Consider the following 12,617-nt stretch of genomic DNA (forward strand, 5'->3'; position numbering starts at 1 on the left):
GTACTATGCTGTGCTTTGTAACTTATACAGTCTCTTACAACTTATTTACATATGTACATAAATATCTGTATTAGTATATATGTACGAGTCGATGTACTATTTTCGTTTGCTCTTTGGCTCAAACCTGTTCTTTATTATTGATTGGAACACAAACTTTAAACTCTTTGACATGAGTGTTAACGTTTGCATTGACTAATTGAATAAACAAAGAAAAAATTACAATTTTATTAATTATACAATAGTTTGAAGTTAATGACAAAAGATTAAAAGAAAGAAAAACAAACTACATATTTCACTTTCATTGGGAAGCTTTTGTATAAATTACTACTATGAATTTTAAATAACATTTTTTATTTGCATAATTTGTGCTGTTTTGTGATGATCTGATTGTTTAACTTTCTTAACTTAGTTATAGTTTAAATTCAAAATTAATTCAGCTTTAGTGTAGTTAAACAACAGATAATATTATTTAATTTACAATTCACTACTTAATTATATCACCAGTTTTTGTAGTACTATTATATAATAATAAATGACCGCTTCCACATATTGAGCACTTTTACTGGCCAACGGTTTTGTTGTTTGCCTAAATTATTTGCATATGTATGCATGTGTGTTTATTTAGAAGTCATGTGGATGTTGCGCCATTGGCATTGACTTTCTGCATTCAAGTGCAATTTGTAACTTGCTTATGCATGCGGGTATACAAATATGTATGCATATATCCATACATAAGTATATGTAGGAGCCTTGCGTTTGCTCTATTTATTTATTTATTAATATTTTATTACTGCTACGGCCTGTTGTGTTATTTTGGCCGTAATTACATTTTCATCATTCATATATTTGTATGTAAAGTGCTTTGTATACATACTATATATGTGTGTATTGACAGCAAATAAAGCAAATCGATATTAATCACCTTTGTAGATTTTAATGGCTTGGGTACACCACTTGCCGCTTAATTAATGTGGTTAGCATGCGTCTCTTTAACATTATATACATTTCTATGTACAAACATTTAAATATTATATACAAATCGAAATTAAAGCCATTTACAATTCGTTCTTCTTTGCAGGTTGTTCACCTGCCAGTTTTTTTTGTTCCATTTGATAATTGTATGCGCGGCCGAGTTGAATAACTTGTGTCAAACCGACAAATAAATTGACGGCGAACAGACTGTAGTTTTTGGGAATGATAACCAAGGAGTAACGTGACCAAATGATACCGGTGGCGGCGAGTGCTGCACACTGTGGCACCGAAAGAGCTTCAGCCGGACGCGCCAAGTCGCTGAGACCAGCTATGACAAGAGACTGGAAAGCGAAGAAATCAAATGGTATAATTTCAATTATTAAAATTTATAAATTTTTTTTTACAAAAATTATTTGATAAACGTGCTGACTAAACTTATTTATAAATATTCTTCAAATACTTAAGAATATTGCTTAACATTTAAACGACACGCACATTATTGTCTTAATACATTTTCTAACTCAAAATAATGGAAATAGATATAGGGTTAGATACATACCTACATCTAAATTATCAATCGATTTTTCGTCAACTATTGGTTGCTTGGTATCGTCAGAAGTTTTAAAAATATTATATATGTACATAGGTATTTATATAAAGCCGCATCGAAAAGGAATAACGAATTAAGTTAGTAAACTAATATTTTGTCCGGAATGTTATACAGTAAAGGGGCATATGTAGTTTTGGATTTTGTAAAAAGCGTTTTCCAGCTATTTAAATGATCGTAATTGGATCAGAGCTAGGTTTTATAAATATTACTTATTTCCTAACAATTTTTGTATTCGTACATAAATAATTCTTTGAAATTTGTATTGTAATAGGAAATATTTTATTTTCGTATCAAATAATTAGTAGTATATTTGAAAAATTATTAAAATTTGAGCGGTAAAATAGACCGGATCGAATATACATTTATTTTTATAAATGTAAATATGTATACTTGCAATGTGTGCTAACATATATGTACGAGTAAAACATCGGTTCATTTGTATCCAAAGGTAAATTTTTAATATTTTTAATTGCATACTTGCTTGTAAGTATATATGCTTGTATGTAGTAGTTGTAATAATAAATTTGTGTGCTAGACTGTATAAAAGGTCTAACTAAAATGTATTATTATAACACATATAAATAAAAATATGAACTAAGAGCAGTCGTTTATGTCAACGGACAAATGAAGCCTGAATGTAGACTACTAAAATAATATTCACATTGTAATAGTAGGATAGATAAATCCTCGCTTTACAATGCATCACTCATATATTAAAGGTTCATTCACATATAATTTTCCTCGCTTTGCGTGACAGTTCATACTGAAACAATGAAGCGCAGTAAACGAAGGGTATGCCAAAACGAACGCTTTGCTTTCTGTGTTTCTCTCTAATAAAAATAATGACTGTTGCTTGGCAAAGCGTAAAAAGATGAGAATGCCCAACATTTTGCTTGGCCTCGCGTCGAAACTTTAAATGTGAACGTACTCATATAAAAACGCACAACGAACTTTTCTGCTAAAACAAATGTCCGACGCAAAGCGAGGCAAAAGTTCTATGTTAATTAGCCATAAATGTTAAATGCCCTAAGTTAATAATTACAAGATTATTATTATTTTGTATAACCTCTATAAACTTTAAAATCAAAAATTTTTATTTATTAGCCGCATAGTACATCACTACTAAAAATATCCGGATACCTATGTACCCATGTACATATGTATATATGTATAAATATTGTATTTTGCAACACGCTAATCACCATACTAACACTAATTTTGTTTTATACATATACACGACGCAGGCAATTTCATTGCCAATCAGGTCGCACTGTCTGCTAAGTGCCAGTTCACACACGGACTCTTTTGTAACCCAAATCGGTTTATTGTGGGCGAGGGGACGACGAGGGAAGACGAAGGCACTGTGCTGTGCTAACGGTATTAAATGTGATAATATATTAGGTGTAGTAAAAATAAATTCATTTTTTTTGCATTAAATTGAATGCTTTAGTTATTACTTTTCGTATCCAGCCTTATTCAAATGGTTCCAAACGGTTCTTTGTGCAATATTTAGATACTGGACAATCGTAATCGATGTTTGGACACGGCGATTTCCATTAGTGGATCGTTTTTTTGATAATGTCTTCCAGAGCATGGTGCATCGTTGACATCAAAATTACCGGAACGGAATCGACGAAACCAAAATGGCGTAAAATTGGCTGTAACAGTATCAGGACCATAAACACTATTTACATTTTCAACCGCTTGGCTTGCGTTTTCGCCCTTATCGAAGAAAAACTGTGTCCATTTTTGACGCGCGCTCAAACAAAACTGAATCAACCAATCAAAAAACTGTTAGAAAAGCTTTTTTAGAAAGAAATGTCATCTTTCTAACGCCATAAAGCCGAACCCGATCGGACTTTTACAACGCGAGATACAAATAAATAACGCCATCTATTGGAAAAATAATTTCTTGTTACTACACCTAATATACATCAATGAATTCTAATAAAAGTGGTAACATTACTTTTTTATATTTACATAAAATATTAATTTGCTTTCATATTTATTTCGTTTACTTCGAATATCATTTGATTTAAAAAAGAATTGTAATTAATTCATGAATGTTTTATAATAAAAAAAAAAATAAGAAGTAAAAAAGTATCGGTTTAAATACTTCCCGAAAGATTGGGAAATTCCTGTCATAAATTTGGCCTTGAAAATATTATCAGCAGGTTTTCAATACATTCTGGTAGATTAGGAAATTCCGGACTTAAGTATTTCTTCGAAACTATTAAGCATATGGTTCTACCTCATTCATGGTAATTCCTTGTAAGTAAAATGTGTGACGACCATCATCCTAACACACAAATAAAATATGCAACGCACTCTAAGTGTCGCGTAGCCGAACCGCACAAATTTGCGAAAATTTTAGGAAAAGGAATGACAGAAAAACTCGATTCGAGTTGCTGGATTCTTTTTGCTCGTATGAAGGCACAGAGCGACAGAAAAAAGAGTGCACAGTGAGGCCCGTATGCTTCCGGTTAAGGAACATAACGAGCTCCTCTCCAAACAGTTTCTGCTGGGATGATTCCGCAGAAATCACCCCTGCAGTCGTCTGATTGAAGCGGAACCGCTTTCTAGGAACATCAAGAGGTCCTTTCTTGATTACGTCGACGACATCAGACAGTACGCCGACCGGACTTCGGACGCAACGAACTTTAGACAAGCACTGGCCGCCATTCACAATGGAGCCATCAACACCTTCGCCGACTATCTCTCAGTGAATGGCGTACTAAGAGTCAAACCACCACCCATAGCAGACGTAGAGCTCGAGTTGCCTCGCGAAACCAGAGTGACCTTCGCGCAACTTCGTTCTGGATATTGTAGCAGGTTAAACTCCTACTTATCCAGAATAGACCCCGATATTCCAAACATATGTCCTTCCGTTAGATGACCTCGACGACAACTAAACTATAACTTATCACCCAAGCGGGGACTAGGTAACCGTTACAACAACAACAACACGAATAGAGAATTTGCCGATAATGAGCGACAAAAGAGTCCCCATGTAAACGCAGAATAAGTTGATTATCACTTCTTTATCAGTTGGCTGGATTAGAAATGACTTAGCGAAAATTACCAGATCAATGGCGCACTTAAAGCATAGGTATTATAAGGAAAAATAAATATATGTACATAGAGTATACATGTGTTTTATTAGTCGCGCCCAATGTTGTTGTAGCGGTTACTCTTATCTAACGCCACACTTTTGAATTGGTTCAGTCACCACCTACTCCTAATAAAAATTTGACGGTAGACAATACAATGAATTTGAGAATGAGCTGATAATGTGAATTCATACTTGATATTGATGCGAGTATAAAGTGGTTGCATACACATTCGTATGTTAATATTTCTCATTCGTTCCGTTTTTTCGCTGATTATGTAAGTTCTATATAAGTTTGTTATTTTCCAAAACACTGATATCAATATTTGCCTAAAACGCTTACCCATTTGAAAAGTGGTGCCCAGAAGAAAACAGTTTTTGGTCCTGCAAGGAATAAAATGCCAATAGCCTTATTTCAATTAAACTGATTTGGTGTTTAACAATAACGCTTACCAGCTGGATGCTGCCACAATGGTCGCATCTTTTCGGGCACATGTTTGTCCACTGAGCCAATAAGAGCATTGTAAATTTTGTTGGGAAATCCTTTGCCAGCGGTAGTGGCTGATGACGGAGGTGGTGGTGGTGGTGCTGCTGCAGGTGGTGATGAGGAAGCCATTGTATTGTTGTTTGTATGCACTTGTTACAAGACTTTAGTTTCGTTTGAGATTTGATATTTTGTACTAATTATTCGTATTTACAATTGTCTAACTTTATCCTAAGGGTTAGGTATACCAGGTACTTTACTTGAACAATTGCTAGTGTGGACTTCCTCACCGTTTGCTAGATAGGGAAGAACTGAAATATAAATACGGAGTATAGAAATATGGAAATGAAAAGCAAAACGCAAAAATAGAAAGGAAATGTACTTGTTTATATGTATAGCAACATGTGAGCATAGGTGAATAAAAGAGAAATGTGTAACCGCTAGTGAGAGGCTCGTCACTCGGAATATGCGTGACAGTGACGCGCTAAACACATTTGTTCAAAGGAACGAGGGTGCTCAGTTGAGGGTGATAGTGGGTAGCTGTTTAGCTGTGTTCCAAAGTGTTTCACTGTCAGATTAAAAGAAAAAAAATATATACATACTATATATGTATGTACAAATATGCATAAGTAAATGTCTACAAGAATGAACGAGCTGTGAAAATGAACGAGTAGAGGCCGATCATTGCTTCCTTCGTTATGTAAATACTTCTGTTAGAAATGCAAATTTTTCTGCTAGCCACTAGTAAATTTGCATACTGTTTAGTATACTTAAAACAATATATACCCTACAAGATCATATGTAATGGTCGGTCTAAACAGGGTCTATTCGTTATATTATAATGGTTGTCGTGATTTGAAATACTTGTATAATATGATTACTTCCGGTGTATTTTAAAACCACAATTACTATATTCTAGATTTGATTTATTCCTCTGTAATATTTTTCTAAGAAAAATTAAGCGTTCGCAACACTTGTGATAATATCCATCTGCCTTGCGAATGCACATTTAATATAATCATTTATTGGGCGAGGTCTAAGCACGTTCCATAAATGGAACAATTCGTGAATTTCTAATTCTTTTTGACACCAGTGAAGGAAATATTTAACGACAATTGCGCATAATCGCAAATATATGTATATGCATTTGTAGAATACACATATTATACATTATGTAGGGTACAAATAATTTAATAAGATATGCTGCATAATAAGATATATATTTATTTATCTATTTAAAATACTACTTCGATACATTGCCGTTGATGCACAATTAAATTACCGGAAAGCACAACCTGTATTTTGACGTCACATACATAACCTTGACCTTGATCGCCAACTAGTGTTGGTATAATGTCTCAAGAATGCAACGAAATGCAGTCACTTGCTCGAGTGCATGATACAAAATGTAAAAAACTAGTGCGAAAAGCAACATTAGAAAAACATACACTCAATTGTTGGCTGCTGACAATTTCCGCGAGTAAAAATAAAAAAGCAAAGCAATTGCAAACAGCTGCAACGCCACCGATTAAGTAAAATTTTACAGCAATAATAAATTGGAAAGCGCGCGCTACGGAAATTAAATTTGCTTGTAACTTATGCATTATAAATCGACTTGTTTCTGCCTTATACATATGTATATTAACACATGTAAAATATATATAAAATTTAATTCACTTGTTGGAATTTCTTTTAAAACAAACTTATTCATTTTCACTTTTAACAATGAAAAATCCACTTTAATCACCCTATGTAATCGCACTTTTTACACATCTAAATACATTTACTTACATTCCAGCACAACAACCAAATACCAACTGAATTAGCTAATATCAAAATGAACCCCTCTCATTGCCACCTAATAGAATCCTCAACTAGTTATAAAAGTCACACCAACAACGTTGCTAACGTCAGCAAAAATCGCTAAAAACAATCAAACGAAAAAATATGAGCAAATAAGTGCTCAAACGTTTAATACTAAATTGTATTTCTACTTAGAAAAAGCATAATCTACGTAAAAAGACTCATTAACTCTCCTGGCAGCTAGCGTAAACACATACATACACAATTCGGTATTGTATTGCAAAAAAGCAATCACGTCACTGTAGCAAACTAGATTTCGCTTGTAGATATCAACGTACTTACATACCTGTCAGATAACAGGTTTTGCTCGTTGAGCTTTTATGGAACGCTGATTATCTGATAAAAAATTCGACCGAATTTCTTAGTGTTGTACTCGATATTAACTTACTCGGTAAATTTTTAAAATATCATACACATACATATGTATGTACGCATTTGCTATTCATTCGTTCTAAACTAAACAAACTGTTTTTGTGTGTGCAGCTTAAATTACAATAAGTGTATTTGACTCGTGATATTTTATTTCTCGCTGATGTTCTAACTGACTTCCTTAAAATTTATTGTCGTTATTGTCTACTCAGTAAAAGTATATTCGGTAAATCGACTACTTTGAAAGAAAATGTACATGTTAGAACTTACCGCATAATGAATTTCAACGTTACTGAAGACGGTGTGAAACCCCCTATTATAAATATTTAATATATGAATGAAGTATGCTTTACCACCACACAGTCTTTAAAGCGTTCATATAAAATGCGAGTATGACGCCAAGATTACTGCTACACGTGGAATAGACTGTGTTTGTGAGCAACAGTGGAACCAATTATTTATATATGTGCGCCACAATTTTGTTAAACAATAATAAAAACATAAAAAATGTTAACTTCGTTTGCTATAATACCCTACAAAAATACAACAAATTCCTTACAAGAATTTGTTTCTGATCGTTCAGTTAGTATGACAGCTCGGAGATTGCATTATTGCCTTAGACAATATCTCTTTCCAAATTTCGTGAAGAAATCTTGTGAAATAAAAAGTTTTCCATACAAGGACTTGATTCCGATCTTTCAGTTTCTATGGCTTGCGACAAATGAGCAGCTTTTTGGGAGAAAAGTACCTGTGCAAAATTTCAGATCGATACCTCAAAAGCTGATCATTTAGATACACATTTTATCGAGTCTCCGACGTTTCCTTCTGGGTGTTACAAACATCGTGGCAAACTTAATATACCCTGTTCAGGATATAAAAATTAGATAAAGACTATTTATAATTTTAAAATGTGATGATGAATAATTTTTTGAAAAAGTGTAACTCCTTTATTTGCACTTAATTAATATCGGTCTGACTTTATTAGAGAGCTTTTTAATCGTTGGTGTCGGATGGAATATTCGTGATGGTACTTGTAAATTTATTGTTTGTCTTTAAACAACGACATTAAATCGAAATTTGAGACTTTTGTCCGAGAAGTATGTTTACCTTTATTTATACAATATAATTAAAAAAAAAAAAAACAATTTACTTTAGGAATAATTGCTATTACTAAAAAGTACATTTAAAGTTTAATTTTCCTCGAAGCCTATTGAGTAAAAAACATTGATGACAGCACAGCTCACCTAAAATATATGATTTGAGTACATAAAACCGAATTATAAAATGCGATCATTTTTTGTCCACTTATTTTGAATTTGGTTATTTATTCGATTTATTTGTCAAAACTCTTCAAGTTGAGTATTGACCAAGGGGTGTTTTTGACGATCAAAAAATTTTGCGATACCAAACTGCTCGTTTTCATTCCCACCAAATTTGAACGATATATATTAATATTTCTTTTTGTATAAAATAATATTCACTCCGATTTATCTTTTAAACTATACTGATACTGTAAGGCGCGTGCCACTTGAATGAGCTGTGTAGTTGCGACAAACAGATTTACCATAAATAAGGAATAATTCTTAGGGACTATAACCAGTGAGTAGCGAGACCAAATTATACCAGTTGTGGCTAACACAGCACATTGATTCACTGATAATGCATGTGGGGGACGAGTATACATATCTCCAATGCCTGCAATGACGAGTGCCTAGAATGTTTCACACACACATTTTAAATAAAATATACGCATAATAACACATAGTTAAATAATGGCTTACCCATTTGCCTATCGGTGCCCAGAAGAATACTGTTTTCGGACCTAAAATATTAGCAAACAAATGTTATTTTACAACTTTAGTCGGATTGTTGTTATTGTAACGGTATATAGACCCTTTTGGAAGTGGGGGTGCAAATTAAATATAATCGGAGTCATTTAACAAGATGTTCAGGATAGGAGCTGTTTCGACGAAGTCGGCCCATATTTAGGAAAGTGTTAGATGAGTTGATTTCATAGGGCATGGAAACAGGGTGCTTAGTGTCATGCGGCGACACTTTGCAAACAGGACATAAGTACAGTATGTCTATGTCAATTCTGTATAAATAGGTCTTTAGTTTGCTGTATTTACATCGCAGTTACGCGAGACTTATTCAACTCGATTTCCTGTCCTGTGGTATCATTAACCGGGAGGTAGTCGACGGAGTCTCAGTTTAGAAATTTGACAACTAGCAAATCACCATAAACGAACGAATTGGATAGAGCAGTTGAAGTCTTGTCACCTCTCTACTGGTATGAGTAAGATCTGAACCACGATCCCTATCCAATCCGAGAAGATTTTATAATGGTGTGAAAACTTAATTCGATGGTCATATCTCCTCGGAACCGAAGAAACCCTTCAGTGGCCAAGACGAAGAGCTCAAAATGTCATCAGGAAGGCAAATCCCCCAAATCTAGTGGCCCGACGGAATAAGCATGTTGTTGTTTTAGTCGGGTCTGCTTCTGCTCACCTGCTGGATGTTCCCACAGCGGACGCATGGAGGTCGGTACAAATTTATCCGCGATGCCGATCATACCATTGTAGATACGCGATAGCGGTCCTACTTTTCCGCTCATAGTCAAAACGTTTGATGATCAATGCAATGTTTATAGTTAATTTTTAATTTTATTAACAATTTATTTTGTTTAATTTTGGCTGAACGAAATTTGCTTACATTATTGAGTTTTCAAAATAATTGAAATCAAATGTGATTGAAAACTTTGGAAATCAGAAATTAAACTGAATGAGTGTGCACTGTTTCAACAACTTCGTGCGCCTAAAAGTATGTACACCATGTGAAAGGTGGATACACAAATATAAATAATCAAATGGCTATGTCATTTGGAAATGCAATTCCTTTCCTGTCCACTGGAATATACTTAAAATTTCCTTCAATAAATCGCTTCGAATCGTTGTACAGGTATTAGTTTATACAATGCTAGTAGTAGTAAAGAGAAGAACTAACGGAGCATTTTCCAAGCAAGAGTTGGTAATGTTTTGCTTCGTGGTTCTCCTTTCATACATTATCTCGTTAAAAATACCCTCTACATTTGGGAACTATTTAACGACGTTAATAAAATTTTTCGGCCAAGGACTGTCAACTCGGAAACAATCCTTGAAAATACTTCAGGAATTTTCCGCTACAACAACAACAACAGCAGATGAGGGATAGAAGGGATCTACACCGAATTTCCTCACTTTTGGCAAAAAACTACAGTATATTTAGAAATGTAGGTCAACGGGAAGAGACCTACTACTTCGAGATAATTCTCGAAAACTTTGCAGGAATTTTAGAATTTTTAAGTCTTAAGCTCCCATAGTACGACGTTCCAAATCTAAAAATAGTTGCTAGATAACAATTGTTAAAAAAAACAGTAATAACTCGATTTATGCTTCTTTACACACTCATTCCACCCACAACCACACACTCACACATACATACATATAAAACAGTAAAAGTGAAAAAGAAAATGCGTTTTCTTAAAATTATATTTCACTTTCTGTTTTCTTTTTAATAAAATTTAATTTAAATAATTACTTTATTTCGTAATTGTCGAATGCAAGAGTTATATTTTTTAAAAATACGCTTGCTGCACTAATATTAATATTAATCTTCTTATGTTTTCATATTAATTAATTTGATTTCATTTTATTTTCTTCACTGCTCGAGATTAAAAAAAAAAAAATGTATGTATATATGTACCTATTAGTTTCGATATCTTTTTATGGTGAATTAAATTCTATACCGAAAATTCTGACGATTTCACGTAGCTTACTGCCTAATTCTTAACTTTGCTTTGCTTTGATTTGTTTTTAATTTTTTTTATTTATATACTTCTTATTAACTTTTCCTTCTCATACACATATTCATTTAGGTATGCATTTACATAAGCATGTATGCACGTATGCAAATGTGGGTGTAGGCGTTGTCGGTGCTATAGAGTTATTCTCGCTGCCCTTTCTGTTATTGTTGGTGTTCAATGCGTGTACATATGTTTGTGTGTAAGTATTGTTGTTATGTTGTATACTCGCAATAAAAATTTCGACACAAAGTTAATATAATATATAAAAAAAATTAATAAATAATGATTGCTGTAATAGATTTTGATTTGAAGGATTCACAACTGCATGTATCTGTCATTAAGTTTTACAAAATTTAAATTATACTTACTTAAATCTGAAGTTTATTATCTATTAATTTTTTTTAGTATTTGCCAATGTCAAAATGTTTTTAATAAAACCGATTTTTTTATTTTTGTGTTTGCATTCAATTTTATAGATGAACGAATTTGAGCAAGATTAAATTATATTTATTAAAGCAAAAAGGTCGAAGTAAAAATAATTGTATTAAAACCGCAAGAGACATAAAAAATCGTCTGCGATGTACATATGTATGTGTGGCATTGTAATTGCGTGTATATGTGTGTGTGCACGTTGGTTGGATGGAGGAGAGGTTGCTAGCATGGAATATGGCACAGCCATTTGGAAAATGTTGTTAAAGGTAAAAATACGAGTACATACCATTTACACGTATGCATATAAAGCAGAAGGAAATTATTAAACGAAGTACTTACAATTTCTTAAAAAATGTATGAAACTTATACTTTTTAAATTTAAAAAAAAAAAAAAAATGTTAGGTCCTGAAAATAATGTCAGCAGAACGAATGTACATATATATGTGAGTCTCTATATGCTCATATTAATAATACGGTAAGAAACTTTTTGGTGAAAACTTAAATTGCAAATAAGCCAGAAAAAAGCCCCATAAGTTAATCGTAGAAACATTACCGCAACTGGCTTATTTTTGCACTGACATATATAAATGTAATGGCATTGCGTTGCTATTAGTACGAACGATACACATATATACATAACGTTATGCGGCAATTAAAAATAAAAGAGTTGTCAAATTAGTAAATGGACCATGAAAACTCGAAGAATGTCATAAGAGTTGAGTAAAGTTGCAGGATCATGGGCGTATGCGTGAAGAGTTGACGTGCAAACAAAAAAAAAAAATAGCTAAAATTAAAAAAAAAAAAAAAATTGCAGCTACGTTTGGACGCACTAACTGGCTTGTGAGGGCATGTATTTTTTTTTTTACCAAAAACCAAGATGGAAATAGTACGAAATGAAAACGTTCTATACATTGTCGTAATGTCTTTCCTTTTTTCA

At 33.2% G+C, this 12,617-nt stretch overlaps 2 protein-coding genes across 2 annotated transcripts; both read right to left on the bottom strand.

Moving 5' to 3' along the window:
* Window positions 1-97: 97 nt before the first annotated feature.
* LOC106622073 (mitochondrial pyruvate carrier 2) lies at window positions 98-7,112 on the bottom strand. The gene is made up of 4 exons (XM_036373591.2): window positions 6,967-7,112; window positions 5,145-5,486; window positions 5,035-5,075; window positions 98-1,313 (listed from the first exon to the last, which is right to left on the bottom strand). Exons 2-4 carry the CDS (start codon window positions 5,305-5,307, stop codon window positions 1,056-1,058), a joined length of 462 nt encoding a protein of 153 aa, XP_036229484.1. The 5' UTR covers window positions 5,308-5,486; window positions 6,967-7,112; the 3' UTR covers window positions 98-1,055.
* A 1,379-nt stretch (window positions 7,113-8,491) lies between these two features.
* Window positions 8,492-12,554, bottom strand: LOC106622358 (mitochondrial pyruvate carrier 2). The gene is made up of 3 exons (XM_014241514.3): window positions 9,916-12,554; window positions 9,189-9,229; window positions 8,492-9,118 (listed from the first exon to the last, which is right to left on the bottom strand). The coding sequence occupies exons 1-3, from the start codon at window positions 10,019-10,021 to the stop codon at window positions 8,885-8,887; spliced, it is 381 nt and encodes a 126-aa protein (XP_014096989.1). The 5' UTR covers window positions 10,022-12,554; the 3' UTR covers window positions 8,492-8,884.
* Window positions 12,555-12,617: the final 63 nt, after the last annotated feature.

This window comes from Bactrocera oleae, chromosome 2 (genome assembly GCF_042242935.1).
Source record: "Bactrocera oleae isolate idBacOlea1 chromosome 2, idBacOlea1, whole genome shotgun sequence".
NCBI classification, from domain to species: domain Eukaryota; kingdom Metazoa; phylum Arthropoda; class Insecta; order Diptera; family Tephritidae; genus Bactrocera; species Bactrocera oleae.

Excerpts from the sequence above, each read along its gene's own strand:
- LOC106622358 (XM_014241514.3), bottom strand. The coding sequence starts at position 10,021 with ATGAGCGGAAAAGTAGGACCGCTATCGCGTATCTACAATGGTATGATC. Across the intron at positions 9,230-9,915 it reads GCTGTGGGAACATCCAGCAG|GTCCGAAAACAGTATTCTTC; the intron begins GTGAGCAGAAGC and ends CTAATATTTTAG. Across the intron at positions 9,119-9,188 it reads GGGCACCGATAGGCAAATGG|GCACTCGTCATTGCAGGCAT; the intron begins GTAAGCCATTAT and ends GAAACATTCTAG.
- LOC106622073 (XM_036373591.2), bottom strand. The coding sequence starts at position 5,307 with ATGGCTTCCTCATCACCACCTGCAGCAGCACCACCACCACCACCTCCG. Across the intron at positions 5,076-5,144 it reads ATTGTGGCAGCATCCAGCTG|GACCAAAAACTGTTTTCTTC; the intron begins GTAAGCGTTATT and ends TATTCCTTGCAG. Across the intron at positions 1,314-5,034 it reads GGGCACCACTTTTCAAATGG|TCTCTTGTCATAGCTGGTCT; the intron begins GTAAGCGTTTTA and ends TTCGCTTTCCAG.